Source organism: Ochotona princeps, chromosome 9 (assembly GCF_030435755.1).
Source record: "Ochotona princeps isolate mOchPri1 chromosome 9, mOchPri1.hap1, whole genome shotgun sequence".
NCBI classification, from domain to species: Eukaryota; Metazoa; Chordata; class Mammalia; order Lagomorpha; family Ochotonidae; genus Ochotona; species Ochotona princeps.
The window spans coordinates 71,564,446-71,582,809 of NC_080840.1; the positions used below are offsets into that span (position 1 = coordinate 71,564,446).

The window sequence follows — 18,364 nt, forward strand, 5'->3', positions numbered from 1 at the left end:
AAGTAGGATATTTTGGTCTGGAAACTAAAGTTCTAAAGTAGAATGGACCTAGATCGGGAGAAGCAGGCCGGGCTGGGACTGAAGATCTGACTCTGAAAAGAACACATTGACGCCTAGGAGTTTTAGAAATAAGGAAAGAGAAGGTTGAATCTAGAAGATGATTAAAGACTAGAATTACCATGTGTAGCATGAGAACAAATTTCAGGCCAGGAATTTAAAAAAAAAAAAAAGTGAAACCTTCAGCTAACCTTTTCTTTCAAAGTCCGCTTTCCTTCCCCCAGTTAAATGACGGCAGAGACAAGTCTGTTAGAGGCCAGGACCTCCACAGCCTTGACAGCTGCTGCTCTGGAGAACCCAGGTGGAGGCCAGCTGCTCCATGTGTCTGCAGTATCTGAAGGAACCGGTCATCATTGAGTGTGGACACAACTTCTGCAAGGCTTGCATGACACGCTGGTGGGAGGACCTAAAGAGGGACTTCCCTTGTTCCGTGTGTGGGAAAACCTCCCGCTACTGCAGCCTCTGGCCGACCGGCAGCTCGGCAGCATGGTGGAAATCGCCCAGCAGCTCCAGGCGGTAAAGCGGAAGATCCAGGATGAAAGCCTCTACCCCCAGCACCATGTGGCCCTCAGCCTTTTCTGCTATGAGGACCAGGAGGCCCTATGTTTGATATGTGCGATCTCCCACACGCACCGGGCCCACATTGTGCCGCTGAATGACGCCAGCCAGGAGTATAAGGAAAAGCTGCAGAAGTGCCTGGAGCCGCTGGAGCAGAAGCTACAGGAATTTACCCGCTGCAAATCCTCGAGAAGAAGCCAGCCCAGCTCAAGAGAATAGTGGAGAGTTGCCGGCAGCAGATCCTGCCGGAGTTTGAAGACCTTCACAGGTGGCTGAAGAGCAGCAGGCGTTGCTCTCACGGCCAGAGAAGGAGAAACAGGGCATCCTACAGCAACTGTGAGAAAACGCAGCTCACCGCTGGGACAGGCGCTGGGCAGGCGCTGGGACCTCGCCCAACTAGCTGCAGAGGTGGAGGGCAAGCGCTTATAGTCCTCCTTTGAGATGCTTAAGGATGTCAAAAGTACCCTGGAAAAATGTGAGAAGGTGAAGTCCATGGAAGTGACTTCAGTATCTATAGAGCTGGAAAAGAACTTCAGCAATTTTCCCCGACAGTGTTTTGCCCTAAGGAGAATTGTTGAACAGCGAATAGCTCCCAACTCTGGCTTCTCCCGCCAGCAGATGTGATCCTGGACCCCGAGACTGCTCATGCTAACCTAGTCCTCTCTGAAGATCGTAAGAGTGCCAGGTTTGTGGAGACAAGACTCTGTGACCTCAGGAACGCCACGGAGCTTCACCTTCTAACCGTGTCCTGGCTACCGAAGGCTTCATCTCAGGTCAACACTACTGGGAGGTGGAGGTGGGCGACAAGAACTACTGGGCAGTGGGCGTGTGCCGGGACTCATGAGCCAGAAGGGCGAGCTGACTCCACTCCCTGAAACTGGCTATTGGCAGGTACGGATGTAAAATAGGGACAAATATGCAGCCAATACCACCCCGTTGCATATCAATGTAAAACCCAAGAGGGTAGACATATTCCTAGAATATGAGGCTGGCACGCTGTCCTTTTATTATGTCACAGACTGCTCTCATATCTACCCACTTCACCGACACCTTCCCAGAGAAACTCTGGCCACTCTTCTACCCAAGCATTCGGGCGGTTGGAAGAATACTGCACCACTCACCATCAGGTTTCCAAGGGATTGGGAGTGACTGGGTGGGACGTTGGAAAAACCGGGATAAGTTGGGGTCCAGAATACAAGCGTTCCTTCCTGCGCCCTGCAGGAATGGTTTCATGTCAACCCAGTTGCTGTTGGGAATCATCTCAGAAAACTCTGGTTTCCTTGATGATTTGTGGGCAGGAATGGGTCTGAATGGGCTGCAGTGAAAGCACAGCTGTGCATCCCTCCTCACTGTTAGGATGGGAGCTGGTTCCCAGGGGCTTGTTTCTCCCTGGAGTTCATCAGGTTTTCTGTTGCACAGAGATGGGTTGGCAAGGAAGGAGGAGCTTTTACTTAAGCAAAAAAGTCCAGGAGAGGCGCTAACTTGTTCAAACTGGAGACAGAAACCAAACGTCATGACATCCTCCAGGGGGCGCTTCAACCCAGGACAGTCTTGTTTCCTAAGGAAGATGACAGGTCATGCACCTCTAGACTGAATGAAAGATGAGTGACAGCTGCTGTCACGCATCTGGAAGTTGAGTGGTTTCAAGGATGGAGACTGGGCATCAAGAAGAGTAAAATGAAGGTCAGAACAGGAGACACGAGAAGTCCTAGAGGCAAATGAAAAGGAAGAATATTCCTTCTACCTTCTGGTCCCAGAGTGGGTTTGAGGTTATGAAGGGCAATGGCCAGAAAAACTAGAAATGTAGGGAGAAGGGGCAGGTGAAAAGACAAGAGGCCCCAGACCTCCACCTCACCTGCTAGCAGAGTGGGCTGCTCGCTGGCTCCCTCGGGGTGGGGTGGCTTGTCTCTAAGAAGTCATTCCCCCTGCTACTTCCTAGAAGCAGGCTGGAAGAGAGTGGGTAAGACAAGTCTACCTTTCCCCAGTTTTCCCCAAGGGAACGGGCAAGGAGCAAGTTGGGCATCAGAGAAAGGGGATCAAGAATGGCAGCCGGCAGCTCCTCCCAAGCTGTCAACCCTGTCGGTAGGCAATATACAAGCCTACCGAAGGAAGAAAGGTAATGGAGACTCTCACCCCTAAGGACAGGGTAGAGGAAGGTGGTGTGTGTGTGAGTGTGTAAGAAAAAGCCAGGGAAGCGACCTCCTTCAGCCTTTGCGCATCTGGCCTGTGTTGTTGTTCATGCAAGGCAGGCTTTGGTTTGTCACTACCATCTTTCACCCTTCACCAAGGTCCATTGTCTGACAAAGTCCACCTCAGTGCACCTACTCACCCAGACATTGTTGCCAAAATTCAACGCATTCTGTTCTCCATATTCTGACATGGCACTTGCTGTACTCTGAAGGCCCAAATGAGGTCGCCATCTTGGCCCCCCCAACGTGCACCTGGACATGCTGTCCACTGCACAGGCATCAGCAATTGAGGAGGACCTGTTAGGAGCCACAGATTTATGGGCCTTAGACTTGGCCTACCTGACAGCCTGTTGCATTGCAAAGCCTGCCTTGGGCAAGCAGGGCCACAGCAAGCAGGATATCAGGCCAGAACATTCTGTGTAGAGCAAGCAGAACAGAACCTCCACCCTTGTTCCTGTTCAAATAATTAGTTCCTCCCCTGTTTCAATATAGATGATTAGTTCCTTCCCTGCTTCAATGAGGATAATTAGTTCCAGGAAACCCCTCCCCTTCTCCTCCTCCTCCCCTAGAGAAGAAGGTATCTATATGAGTAAAATAAAGAGCAAGAGGCACTCTTTTCCACCAAGCACGTGTGTCCGTGTGTTTCTTGGGCCAGCAGCACAGCATTCCCAGTCCACCCTCAGGCTTTGAGCGTCGTGTCCTGCAGGTCCGGACAAGGACCAGCCCTCCAAGCTCAGACCACAAATTCTATCATTCTCCCCATGGCCAGAGTTGAGTTTGGCCCAGCCAAAGTGACATGTTGTTAAAAAATCCTAACCTGTGGAAGGAGACCAGAAGGGGAAAAAACAAACTCACACACACACACAAGGAATAGTAGCCTCTACAGGTACTATCAACTATCTAGAGGGTGGGTTTTATGTATATTAAACAGATGAGTGTGTTTCTATGTAATTTATTTGTGTTTGCATTACACATACAGTTTCTCTTTCAATGTTAGGGTTAGCTATATAGTCTCTGGAAGAAATATTCTTTTTCATGGATCATTGAGGTAAAAGAATACCCATGTTTTCTTCTGTAGATACAAGAAATCACATTTTATCTCTTTTTCACTTCAAGTTTTATTTCTAAAGTGTATCTTCCTAATATGAAGCCATGACATTTAACACAGAAATGAATTCGAGTTTACACACTAACCTTCCATTTAAGAAAGTAAAAAACTCCATCAAACAAAGCCCATGAGGACGGGCTGGCCACAGGAGCACCTCAAGTGAAAATACAAAGTAGGAAGAAGTAAGATCACAGTCATCTGGGAAAAACAAGAGCCAGAGCAGCAGAGGCAGAAGTGCAGGCCATCACCACACTGGTGCCCGGACAGCCAAGTTCCAACAATGGGCACAAGCTGCCAGCTGTAGTCTTTTCACTGGATCTCTCCTGGCAGCCCTGAGAGCTCTGCCTGGGCTTGCAGCGCTTGGAAGAAGTCATTAGAGGACCATGCCAGAGGGAAAGAATGCATGTCCAAAGGAATGAGTCACCCACGGGGCACTGAAGAGTAGATGGCACACAAACAAAGTAGCTGCAAGAGGCGACAGTTCCTTCTCTAAAAGCTCTTCACTTACTTGGACACTTGCTGAATTTGCGGCTGTGCCATGTATATCTAGACTTCACACGTGTGTACGTTTGTGCCTGTGTATTCTGCTTCTCTGCCTGTACTTCAGGTCTGGTAACCAAGCTTCCATTACAAGCCAAATTCGTGGTGCCCACTGGGACTTCATTCAGGTTAAAAAAAAAAAGGGGGGGCATTCTGTTCTGTTCTACATGCTAGTGTCATTTCTAGACTGTTTTACTGGTACCTCAGTCAATTAAGAGCTTCCTTGTCCCATTCCCACAGCATAGAACACTGACTCTGAGTAATAAGTAATTAGACATAAATTCTACTGCCATAGTGAAGTGAAGAGCTTTTTTACTGGGTATAATTATATGCCAAGCAATAATGAAGTATTAACTATTATGCACACTAATAGTGAATTCAAGTTTACTGTATTGGTTTGATCATTTGGAAAGAAAAAGAATTATCATTATATTATTTATATCATTGCATATAATGATGAACATTCTTAACATTCTTAAACTATGTGTTAGGCAAAATTCAGTCAACTGTTTCAAGAGCAAAGAAAAATTTGTTTCTATGATACAAGCATAATTATAAGAAATCAGCAGCCTAATTAGAATTCACAAGAATCAATGAAAGATTATAAAGAATTACATATAATAACTCAGTATTTCTTAAGCCAACATTCAGCACATGTGTATTAGAAGGACTCTTCCCTCCGAAGAAAAACACAGAGATCAAACCTAACAGTGGAAGATTTGGATGTTCTGTGAAGTTAGAAATAAACAGGAAAAGCCTCTGACTGCAGAGACGCAGAGGGAATGGAACATACGAAACAGTGCTTAGCAAACAGGGCGACCACAAATGTAACTGGCCTGCCACTGACAGGCTTGCTTTGCACCTACTGCTTCCAGAGTGACGAACAATAGTGCCTTCTTTCAATTTCCAAAGTTTTCCAAAGTTTTCGGATTTAGATGAGAAGTCAGAAGTTCTTCCCTGTTAAGGGACACTTTGAAACCAGACACCGTGCTTAAAAGAGAGGTGTTGAGATTCTGTTAAGCACACAAGAGTGTTCTAGCCAAAATGGTCAACTACCATCTGTGCTTCTTATATGCTAGCGGAAGTCATAAAGCTCTGATCATTCAATGAAAGGCAGAAGACTTGGCCATTAATCCTATCTAGGAAAGTACAAGGAAGCCTATCTTCTGTATGGACTTTGGGTGGCAAAGAAGTCACCTAGACGAAGCCAGTACCTCAGTCTGTGGGTAGTTGTGGAGTCTAACTTCATTCTGTCTGCTTGATCCCAATGACTCAAAAGTCAGATGTTCCCGTTGTAACTTATCCAGATATGGTGAAACCCATTCAGTCTAGGCAGAAGCAAATGTAAAACTACCCTGTAGGTAAGATTCTACATAGTGAGAAAACAGAAGAAACTCCCAAGCAAATCCCTAGTGAAAATGAATTTACAGTTGAAGATTACAATCTGAGGAACCAATCAGTGCAAGAAACTACTAACAGACATAACAAATAGGAGAACTTGAACACCAAGAACTAGCAACAAACAAATAAAAAGGACATATAGTCTAGTTGTAAAAACACTTTGAGGGGGCCCGGCGGCGTGGCCTAGCAGCTAAAGTCCTCACCTTGAAAGCCCCGGGATCCCATATGGGTGCCGGTTCTAATCCCGGCAGCTCCACTTCCCATCCAGCTCCCTGCTTGTGGCCTGGGAAAGCAATCAAGGACGGCCCAATGATTTGGGACCCTGCACCCGCGTGGGAGACCCGGAAGAGGTTCCTGGTTCCCGGCATCGGATTGGCGCAGCACCGGCCCATTGCAGCTCACTTGGGGAGTGAATCATCGGACGGAAGATCTTCCTCTCTGTCTCTCCTCCTCTGTGTATATCTGGCTGTAATAAAAAAATGAATAAATCTTTAAAAAAAAAAAAACACTTTGAGGGGTCAGCATTCCGGTCCAAAGGATAAAATCATTGCTTTCAACTCCGGAATCCCACACGGGTGCCAGTTTGTGTCCTGGTTGTTCCCTTTCCAACCGAACTCCTAGTTAATGACCTGGGAAAAGGAGCAAAAGATGGCATAAGTGTTTAAGGCACCTACTACTTCCTGTGGGAGTTCTGGAAGAAACTCCTGGCTCCTGGCTTCAGACCAGACCAGCTCCAGCTACTGTGCCCATTAACAGAGTGAACCAGCAGATGGAAGACCTCTCTCTCTGCTCCTCTTTCTCTATGAATCAACCTTTCAAATAAAAATAAATAAATCTTAAAAGACTCAAAAAGAAGGGATAAAACTAAGCAGCATCTTTATTCCTTATGAAATGATCCTATTTGATGTCATAAATTGAAATTTTTGAACCCTCAGAAGGAAAATGTGGGAAATGGGCCTATCTTGAAATACAACGTTGAAATCATTTTAGAATTATCCTTTATGTAATGTGAAAATAATCATTGAAGATGATGATTATATAGAAAGGACATTTGTAATGCAAAGCCATTTTCTTAAAGATTTAAAATTTTTTTATTAGAAAGAGAGACGGAGAGGAAGATCTTCCATCTGATGATTCACTCCCCAAGTGGCCACAACGGTCAGAGCTGAGCCAATCTGAAGCCAGGAGCTCAGAGCCCCTTCCAGGTTTCCCACATGGGTGCAAGGTACCAAGGCTTTGGGCCGTCCTCGACTACTTTCCAAGGCCACAAGCAGGGAGCTGGATGGGAAGTGGAGCAGCAGGGATTAGAACCAGTGCCGATATGGGATCTCGGCAAACACAAGGCGAGTACTTTAGCCACTAGGCTACTACATTGTGCCCACAAAGCCATTTTTTTAAAAAGATTTATTTATTTTTATTAGAAAGTTGGATTTTACAGAAAGAAGGAAAGACAGAAAGATCTTCTGTCTGGTGATTCATTCCCCAAGTGGCTGCAATAGCCTGAGCTGGGCCATTCTGAAGTCAGGAGCCAGGAGCCCTCTCCAGGTCTTCCAGGCAGATACAGTGTCCCAAGGTTTTGGAGCATCCTCCACTGCTTTCCCAGGCCACAGTCAGGGAGCTGGATGGGAACTGATGCAGCTGGTACACAAACTGGTGCCCATATTGAAGATCAAATATGAAACGGACACTGGCAGGCCAGATACAACCAGATCTGCAACAGCCTGCATAGAAAACAGATTTGCTTATCTCCAACAGCCCAGAAAGTCAAATTTCTACCACTAATGACAAGCTAGGAAGCTAAAGAGTAAATTCTGCAATAAGTGGCCTCAAATAATTAGGACTTGGCTAGTAATTAAAAACTTTCTTAACTTTTGTCCACACATGCAAATATGAACTAACCAAAGAAAACCAAACAGTACCCGTAGCCAATCACATGGCATGCTCTGACTCCACTTAACGCTACTAAAGCTTGCCCAGGCCAAGGTTCCCAACTGGGCCACACCCAAACGCTCCTGCTCTTCCGCCTGCACTGCATCCCTGCCAAAATAGAACGCATGGGGCTGACTCTGTCTACAACAACCTTTAAATCAACAGCCTCTGATTTAGCATTTAGTTCCATAAATATTTCATAGAAAGCCAATAGTTAACAATTAATGGAGCTCTTTTCAGGAAGTATTATTACATCATTTTCCATAAAAAAAAATCTAACTGAATTTCGCAGTAAATGTAACAATGCCTAATCACATCAGTACTGTTACTGCACTGACTTTACAGCTGAAGGACCTAGGGCTGTGAGATACTGAGTAACTTGTTTGGTACTCGGATAGTAAGTACTTAAGCAAGGATTGACATGAGCACAGTCTGATTTCCAAGAGGATAAATCTTCACTGTCATACCAAATTAAGTGGAAATATGGAGATTGGTGCCGCTTTTCAACTGCTTTCATAAGAAAATGTAAAACACAAAAATTAACATTTCGTGTTATTTCAAGCTTACACTGGCACAGAAGAGGAAGAGAACTTGGAATTCCTTTCTTTTTAGGGATTACACAAGTGAGGCTCAGAAGAGAAAGGAAACTTTCCCAATATTAGACAGCTAGTGAAGAAAGTAAGATTAAAGCCCAGACTGCTGTCAGCCCAAACAGCCAGCAAGCTTCACTGGGAGACAGACATTTGCTGTAGAAAGATTCGGAACTCCTGAAAGACTTTAGGTAATAGAGTAATGGCAACACATTCCAACCACACATTCCATAACACAGCTGCATACAAATCCTTCCTGCAGATAATGAGCCAAATGCTATTTAAGAGGCCCCTTAATTTCAACAAATATTTATGGAGTATTCACTAGCACTAGACACTTAGGTTTTATTAGTGAACCAAGCCAAAGAAAATTCTGTCATCTGTTTGCATTCTAGTGGGAGGAAACATGTTTTACACAATAGCTATAATAAGCAAGCAAATCATATGTGAGAAAGTGGTAAGTGCTGTGGTAGAACTCCAACAAGGTAATAAGATTAGAGTGCCATTAAGGGATAGAGAATAGGCTATGATTTTAAAGAGAGGAGGAGTCACCTTCATCAAGCATGTAAGGAACTTAAACACACGTATGTTGGCAAGAATGTCCTAAGCAAATGAACAGCCAAGGAAAAATTCCAAACAAAGGGAGGCAACGAAGGGGAGAGGAAACATTGATACTAACAGGTAAGAAAAATTTAAATCAGTGGGAAAAAAAAAAAGAGGTTGGGTGCCCATGCATTGTCACACAGTAGATTAAGCCATGCATTTATGCGTGTCTCCTTTCAGAACACAAGTTCATCCCAGTAGTTTCAATTCTAAACTGGATCCCTGCTAAAGCTTCTAGGATGTTATCAGAAGATGTTCCAAGCACCTGGCCTCTTGCCATCCAAATGGGAGATCCAGATGGAGCTTCCAGGCTAATAAAATATCAAAAAAGTGAGCATATTTCTGTCTCCTTTTTTCACAGTTATTTATGTATTGAAAAGGAAGAGAGGGAGAGAGATCTGCGAACCAACCCTCAACCAGGACTCAACAGCTGAGGCTGGACCAGGCCAACAGAGAGGAGCCTGAAACTCCATCAGGCTCCTCATGTGACAGATACCAAGGGTACTTGGGCCATCTTCCACTGCTTTGCCAGGTGCAACAGCTAGGAGCTGAATTGGAAGCGGGGCAGCCAGAACTCAAACCTGTGCTCTGACAGGAGATGCCAGCTTAATCCAACGCACCAAAATCCTGGCACCCAGTGCAGTTTTTTTCTCAGACTTTAACCATGTTACAAATATCAGAATGGACATGGTTGACAAAGGGCTTGCCACCCTAGTCTGTTTGCCAGTTTAATCAATTGTGCAGAAACTGCAGGTGGATTGCACGTTAATGATTTGAATCATAGGCCTGAGGTCTCATCCCTGGAGACTTCACTAACTTAATGGTAGCAATGTGTGGGAGGGGTGGGCATGAAGGAGAGGAAGTGGTGTCTGGACACCACTGTTTATGAGGAGCCCCTGGGGGCTTCTAATACACAACATGGTTAAGACCCACCATTCTGGCATTCGCCCAAAGTAGAAGACTTTGTTCTCATTTCTACTTCCAAGGAGTTTGTCCCATGTGCTCCTAAGTGTTCCTACTATAATTTTATAAACACCTGGAACCACAAAGCCCCCTGGCAGAGATCGTCAGACACTTGTCCAACTTGTTGGGAAGGAAAGGTGGGCAAGGCCTGCTTTGTGGCTTAATTCATGAGTGCCCAGCAAAGCAGACCATCAGAATGTCAGCCGATGGAAAAGTCTGTGTTAGTGGATGAGAACGCAAGACGAATGACAAGAGATTCATGTAATAACATGGTAGACATTAATTGCCTAACCAAAAACATTGGAAGATCAAGTTTGCGTGACATTCCACTTCAAATTGTGATAGAAAAAGCCTGTCTCCAACTTCACTGTTAAAGTCTACTTCATTTATTTGCACTTGGTATACTTTCGCCACATAATACTTGTTAATGAATGAATAAACGAATTTAAATGAAATTAAAACCAAAAATACAGTAAGTTCCAACCATCTCCATTCCCTTCAATATTTTTTTCTAAAGGCAACCACTTTTATCTTTTTAGTTTCTTCCCATTTGTAAATGTTATGTTAATGCTGCTAATTCCTGATGTATCAATGTTAAATTTTGCAAACTTCCTGTCGAAACACATAAGAACTTCACTACATTAAACCATCCCAAGTTTCCCCTACCAGCCACACCTAACAAATTAGGTCACTATTGTTAGCTTTCAATGGATTAAATTTGAAGTTTGATATAACACACTTGGTACCTCTTTGTTTCATCAGGTAAAAATTCCATATAATTTATCCTTCTCATCACCTCTCTTACACATTATCATGCTTAATATTATAATGCAAATGTACCCATGAAAATTCTCTTTAAATTTTTAACTTATAAAAAGGGAGTAATCATAAAGGATTCCTACTTTGTCTGTAAGCAGACTGCAAACCTGAAACTGAGTAAATGTTTATCTGGGATCAATGAAAACACTATGTACTGCTCAGGTAAGTTTTATTTTTCCTCCACCCTACTGGATTCCAAGTTGCCTTTTTGTTCCTGATCAGTATTTCTTCAATATTTCCTCCCCCACAACCGTCTGGGACCCAGAGCCTCTTCCTCTTTAGGCAGTTCCCTTTCTCGCTTGTCGTACATCTGTCCTCGCGTAACTTACCTTCACGGGTTTTCTGAGTTAGTTCTACCATTAGATTCAATCTGCTCCAATGTCTTGGAAAATTTCCTTGTCCTTCCAGTCTACAACCTCAGGTAACATCCTAAAAAAGAATATTTGGGAAGTAGAACTGTCAATTTATGTTTAATGTCTTTTCCATCTTGCCCTGCATATTTCTTCAATAGGTTTTGACAGAATTCTAAGTTCAGAGGCACTGCTGTCTCCTCAAATCCTGTCCCTTTGATAAAATACTGTGGCCAGCCTAATTTGCCTTTCTTTTTTCTTTTTTTTTAAAGATTTATTCATTTTATTACAGCCAGATATACACAGAGGAGGAGAGACAGAGAGGAAGATCTTCCGTCCGATGATTCACTCCCCAAGTGAGCTGCCATGGGCCGGTGCTGCGCCGATCCGGTGCCGGGAACCTGGAACCTCTTCCAGGTCTCTCACGCGGGTGCAGGGTCCCAATGCATTGGGCCGTCCTCAACTGCTTTCCCAGGCCACAAGCAGGGAGCTGGATGGGAAGTGGAGCTGCCGGGATTAGAACCGGCGCCCATATGGGATCCCGGGACTTTCAAGGCGAGGACTTTAGCCGCTAGGCCACGCCGCCGGGCCCTAATTTGCCTTTCTTCACGGAGAAGTTGAATTTGCACTCTGGAAGCCTCAGAGTATCCTTGCTATCCTCAAATGTATGATATATCTATATATACATCTTTTCCTTTTTCCCACTCGGTTCTCGCATCTCCCTTCAGTTCTAAAATTTCTTTGCTTACTAACTACATTTCACTCAAGCACCTCCTCTTTTTTTTCACTTTCTGGAATTTCTATTCTGAGGTTAAAAACCTAGATGGATTCCTGACATATCACTAGCCATATTTTCTGTCTCTGTCACTATCTTTTTCCCTCTTGTCTAGTAGTAATGCAAAAATAATCTCCTATGATTCTACAAAACATGTAATATCCTGTAAGAAATTCTTTTATCCTTCAATTAGCTATCCTTTATAACTCAACCTGCGATAAACCAAAAGAATAAATCCTATCTTTTTTTAGTAAAATGCCTGCCTGATATTCTGTCTCCTGGTTTACAGAAAAACAAATCTCATTTTAAGTCACCAGTACAGCTACTGCTTCCAAGTTTGCAAGTATTCAGGCAGGCATCCCAACTCTTTACCATCTAGATACAGAACTGAACTGATGGGAATTCCAGGCTGACACAGAAACAAAGGTCTTCACTGTAGTAAAAGTACCAGTGGGCTGAGAATAACACATCTGAAGGCACCTGAGCTTCCCAATGCTTCAAATTAATTTTACAAAATTCTAGAGTATTTTCTTTTTTGAAAAAAAAAAAGATTAATTTAATTTGTCGAAAAGGCAGAGTTTGAGAGACACACAGAGAGGCAGAAAGTCAAATAGAGAATGATCTTCCATACGCTGTTTCACTCCCTGGAGTGGACAAAGAACGATCTTCTATCTACTGATTCACTCCCCAGATCGTGTCACTGGGCAGGGCTGAGGCAGGGCTGAGGCAGGCTGAGGCAGGACTGAGGCAGGCTGAGGCAGAGGCCATGAGCTTCCTCTTGGTCTCCCACCTGCCTGCGGGGGAAGCAGCACTGTTGCCATCCTCCTTTGTCTCCCCAGGCCATTAGCAGGGAGCTGGAGCAGCAGTGGAGCAGCCAGGGCTTTGTACTAGTGCCCCCACAGGAAGCTGGCATAGCAAATGGCAGGTTTTACCTGCTATTCACAACGCCAGCACCTAGAGTGTTTTCTATAATGCTCTGAGGTATTATCAGATGACTGTCTTTTCTGATGCAGTTCATTCTTAGATTTGCATAGTTTATGAAATGTAAATTTATTCTGAACAGTTTACATTAATATTTGTTTGCTTCTCAAAAAGCAAAAACATGTTCTCTTAATTCAGGTTGCTATAACAAAAATATCACAACCTGGGTGTTTTAAGCAAAATAAATTTGTTCCTGGAAATTCCAAGATTAATGTAACAGTTTATTTTGGTCCCTAGTGAGCACTCTCTTCCCAGCTTTTCCTGTCCTCATAAAGAGGAGAGAATGAACTCCAGTGTCACCTCCTCCTCAAAGGGACAGGAGCCTTATCACACTGGGACCATTAGGCACCTCCTACAGCCATCTGTGACCTCAATTGAATCCTTACAGACCCTATCCCCCAACACAAGGGGGGACGAGATTGTGCCCATAGCACACATTTTACAGAATTCTACTTCAAGAAATGTATAGTATTGTTATTGATACTAATAAAGAAATATTTTCAGCAATTCATAGGGGCCATACACTGTGGTGATTTCTAAGTTTTTTCAAATATAAACCTCACAACCAATGAATTTCTATTATGTTTTTAAAAACTTGGTTGCTTTTTAAAGATTACTTATTTATTATCTGAAGGGCAGAATTACAGAGATACAGACACACAGATCTGTGAAGCAGTATACGCAGTCCCCACCAGGCGTGTCATTCCCAACAATCACCAACCCGAGACACACATTTGCTCTGCAAACAGCTGTAGCAACAGCACTGCGCTAGCTGAAGCCAGGAACTTCCTCTGGGTCTCCCACAGGGACACCCTGACCCAAGAACTTCGCGATCTGCTGCTGATTTCCTAGGCCATTAGTAGTGAGCTGTGCTGAAGTGGAATTGGCAGACCTTCAATCAGCACCCATAGGATATACGAGCATTACGGGCAGCAGCCCAACCCTCCACGCCACTATGCTGGCCCCTATTATGCTTGCTGCAGATGAGGAACTGATGTTCAGAGACATTTTCCATAATCATACAACTAGCACAATGGAGGTGTGAACACACACAGTCCTCTTAGCTACACCATAGCTTAACACATAAGAGACTGGTACACTATATACCAGGAAGAGTTGTTAGGTAGGGAAACTGGAAGCAGATGAGACTGAAAACCCAGAAGCCACCATGAAGTGTGAGGTAAGTCCCTAAATACAGTCTTGCGGGTGCTAACAGGACTGCGTTCCTATCCTACAGGCCAGGGAGTTGTGGATTACATACCAATCTTCATATTCACCAACAACATCAGTCTGTCTTCCCACAATCTCACACAAACTCTGGATTTTATATTTAAATAAGACTTTACTTCAAAATAAAAATATGAAAATTCTGATATGCCCCATTTGTAGTCACTCTGCCTGGTTTAGTTCTAAGCCACTGGGATAGGTTTTGCTGCCATGCTGGTTCAGCCCTGACTTGGGCTCTCCATGTTTCATATCTGAGTGCCTAGCATTAAAACCTCACCTGCACATCCCATCCAGCTTCCTGCTAACAAGCCTGGCAGGCAGCAAGCGACACAAGTGCTTGGTTTTGCACCACTCCAGTGCAGCGCCTAGCTCCTGGCTTCAGCTTGGCCTGGCGCAGGGGTTGCAGGCATCTGGGGAGTGAATGAACGCATGTGAGAGCCTCTCTCTCTCCATCACTCTGCTTTTCAAATAAATAAATGCGGATATGCACTGTGAACCACAGAAACAATGCCATAATGTTAACTAGAAATGACAAATCATCAAATGTAAAACGTGGTAAGTCCACTTCGTTATTTGACTTGGAAACTGTTTTACGAACACCGAAAGTGCAAACAGCCTTAAAATGAAAAATGTATAGAAAGCAGTTACCTATGTATAAACATTCTCTTATATATTTAGAGTTTCTATTTCACTTATTTATATTCATTTAAGCTTTCTAGATCGAAATGGAGTAACTTTGAGGAATTGGGGTTTTTAAAAATTAGTATCATGGGAGAAGCAATGTCATGCTACATTTGCAGAACCAATATTAAAAATGAACGAGCTCAACACTTCATAGTTGAAAAAGATAGGATTTTTTAAGAATGGAAAATATATTTAGGTTGTACAGTTAAGGAGAAACTTGAGCAAGTTTTTGTGAACTTGAAAAAAAAACTGTTTAAAAGCATAAACTTATCTTTCAGCTCCAAAAAATCATTAGGGCTTGTTTGGGAATGCAGAAAGACACCCTCTGTGGAACAGTATATCCAGTCCCCACCAGGCGTTTCATTTCTGACCATCACCAAGCCGGTACATACTGACTCACTCAGTGCTCACTCCAATTGCATCACAAGCCTTTGGAGGGACAGGAAAAAAACCATGTTCTTGCTCTTCGCTCTCCTACAAACCGCCCTGCAGGGCATGAAGCCGGCCTGCCTGTAACGTGCCAGAGATGTAGATAATCTTCACACTCCTGGACCATCGATAGCCGCGTTGGGTAAGGACGGGAAATGGGCCCCCTATCATCAGAGCTGCCCAGCACGGAACCCCTGGAGGGATGGGGCGAGGCACCTGCTGTTTGGTGAGTTCTCCCGGGTGACTGAGATACGGGGTCAGGGACGCGCGGCGCCTGAAGCTGCAGGCATCTGCACCCAGCCCGGCGTGAGGAAACGCGCTGAGGTGGGTGGGGGGGTGCTGGGGCGGGAAGCCCGGCCTTTCCCGGGATCCTCGGCGAGGCCGCCAAGGCCGCACCGGACGCAGCTCCCCGCTCGTCCTGCGAGCATCCGCCCGCCTCGCCAGCCCCGACGGGTCCCGCCCGGCTCCGCAGCGGTCCGCGCCAGGCGGCCGAAGCCTCCTCTCCATCGGGCCCGGCCCCTCGCCGCGGACGCGGCGCCACCAATCGCAGGCCTCGTCAGCCGCCGCCGCACCTGTGAGGAGGAGCCCGCGCGCCTCGGCCGTCGCCGTCGCCGCGTCCCCGCCCCGCCCCGCCTCCGACGCGGCGCCCCGACATCACCCGCCGCCAGCGCCGGGCTCCCCGCAGGCGAGGAGCGGAAGCCGCTCTCCGGGGGCCGGACTCGGGCGCGACCGAGCCGAGGGGCGTCCGCTGGCACGGCCAGGCGCCGCGGCCGGAGCTCCGGGCCGAGACCCGGGGAGCGCGAGAGAGGGAGGCGGCCCAACCGAGGAAGGCGGCCCCGCCGAGGAAGGCGGCGGCCCTGGCGGCTGCGCCGGGCGGCCCTCGCGCATCGCTCCATGCCGGTGTGGTGCTGCCGCTGCTCCCTGGCCGGTCATCTCAGGTGACTTCCCCGCCGGGGACGGGAGGGGGAGCGTGCAGGGGACCGTCCCGCCGGGTTCTGCGCCTCGGCCTCCCCAGCCGGGGGGCTCCTGGCTTCAGGGAACCCTACTCCAGTGTCCTCCTTTCCTCTCTCCCTGTACTGCGCGGGTCACGGGACTATGAGACCAGCTAGGCCCGGGGCGAGTCGGTTACGGCGGGCTGGGACGGCCATTTAGTACAAAGTTTTAAAAGCAAAGGTTCCATGAAGGGCTCTCCCTTATTATTGTTATAACTGCGTGCAAGGATGGGCGGGAACTAGTGTTAACGATCTAGTTATATATAGGTTCTGACTTAAGATGGTATGTGAATGTGTTGCAGAAATTTGAAAAATGACAATTTTGCACTCACCAGTGAAGCTTTCAGGGGGTGATACAAAGTATCCAGTCTTAAAAGTGAACATGTGTTCTAGATCGAGCATTTCCATTAACAGGGAGAAAGACCAAAAGGACAGTAGAAAGATTTAAAAAAAAAAAACTTATTGGGGAAGGGGGTTCAAATAATCTTAGTGGAGAGACTGTTAATGGTTTGCTGTCATAGAGATGTTCTAGAATGGTGCTGTGTGAAACTTACTTACGAAAAACCTGATTAACAGGTATAGCATGGCGGTCCAAACACAGAATTTAGGTAGTGCCTGAATTTGCATGAGAAGAATTGCTGTTTTCACTGAACTTTTAAATTCAACATTTCCTTCAGTTATATGCAACACATCTGTTATCAGTGAACACCACAAATGTTTTCATATCACATTACAGTGGGAACTATCTGGAAATACTGTGTGTCTTTTTAAAATAACTGTTAGTACGCATCACCGACCTTATTTACTGCAGTGGTGAAGTACATACTAGCAAAAGCAGCGAGTTTTTCCTTCTATGAGTGTCTAGGTAGGCTTCCTTGTAAATCCAGAGACTGGAAGACTTGATCCACCTCCCTCCTGTTGTAACAGCAGTTCTGCTGGTCGACCCTCTTGACTTTATATGAGTCTCCTAATTGCAAATGTTACACCAGAAATTGTTTTCACGTGCTGGGCTCCTGGATTTTAACGTGCATCGAGTTTCATTGTTTTGTTTTTCCGTTGACTGCTTTGTGGTGGTTTGAGAATGATCACATTGACGCTGGAGAGTTTGGGGAAGCAAACTTTTCTGGTGAAAAGCTGTTGAGCCGAAAGGCCTGAGACACTAACATGAGTTTCAGAAAATGCAATCCAAATGCTTTTCAGATTGAACTCAGAAGGGGACGGAGTGAAATTCACTCCTTTCCCCCAATGGAAATGCCAGGCACCACATGCTTATCTCTACTCAGATTTGGGGTAAGGACAATACCAACAAGTTTTTGTTGTATTGTCCTTTTTTTTTCTGGAGGTTCAAAAAGGTCATGATTTATTTATTTATTTAAAAATTTATTTATTTTTATTGGAAAGGCAGATTTTACAGAAAGACAGAGAACCTGCATCTATTCCCCGAACAGCTACGAAGGCTGGAGCTGAGCTGATCAGGAGCCGCAAGCTTCCTCCAGATCTCCCACATGGGTGCAGGGGCCCATGGCTCCAGGCCTCCTCCACTGCCTTCCCAGGCCAAAAGCAAAGAAGCAAAGAGCTGGGTCGGAAGCGGAGCAGCGGGGACACGAACCAGTGCCCATATGGGCTGCTGGTGCCACGAGGCTACGGATCATCGCCAACCCTTTCTACTTTGTCCGCAGGGACAGAAAAGAAGCTTGTTACATTTTCTTTTTTTTCCTTTTATTTTTTTGTAAGACTTATTTTTATTTGAAAGGCAGAGTTACAAAGAGAAGGAAAGACACAGAGAGATTTTCTGCCTGCTGATTCACTGCCCAAATGGCCACAGAGGCTGAAGCTGAGCCGATCCGAAGCCAGAAGGCAGGAGCCTCATCTGTGTCCCCCATGTGGATGTAGGGGCCCAAGGCCTTGAGCCATCCTCTGGTACTTTTCTAGGCAATAAGCAGGGAACTGGATTGGAGGTGGAATAACTGGGACTAAAACCAATACCCATATGGAATGCAGGCCCTGAAGGTGGAGATGGCCAACCCCAGGCCATTTTCATTGTGAAAACAGTTTTGTCTAAAAATTAAAGAACTTGCTAGCTGCTTTTGGAATATGTTTCTAATTTACTAATGTTGTGCTTTGAATAGTTGCATTCAAAACACACTTCTTTGTTTTGAAAATTTATTT

The 18,364-nt window shown here is 45.5% G+C and overlaps 1 protein-coding gene and 1 pseudogene across 2 annotated transcripts in view; both read left to right on the forward strand.

Annotated features, from left to right (window-relative positions):
• The first annotated feature begins 285 nt into the window (after window positions 1–285).
• LOC101523160 (E3 ubiquitin-protein ligase TRIM39-like) lies at window positions 286–1,764 on the forward strand (annotated as a pseudogene).
• Window positions 1,765–15,437: 13,673 nt separating this feature from the next.
• The window catches only part of OSGIN2 (oxidative stress induced growth inhibitor family member 2), a 29,713-nt gene continuing 26,786 nt past the window's right edge, over window positions 15,438–18,364 (forward strand). Inside the window, exon 1 of one of the 2 annotated variants that reach the window (XM_058668776.1) lies at window positions 15,438–15,527. Coding sequence is in view for 1 of the 2 variants with exons in the window: in XM_004598104.4 (XP_004598161.2) it covers window positions 16,098–16,141 (44 nt within the window). In the remaining variant the exon portion in view is untranslated. Of the gene's footprint in view, window positions 15,528–15,839; window positions 16,142–18,364 lie in introns of those variants that run through there. The other variant, XM_004598104.4, reaches the window with a different exon arrangement.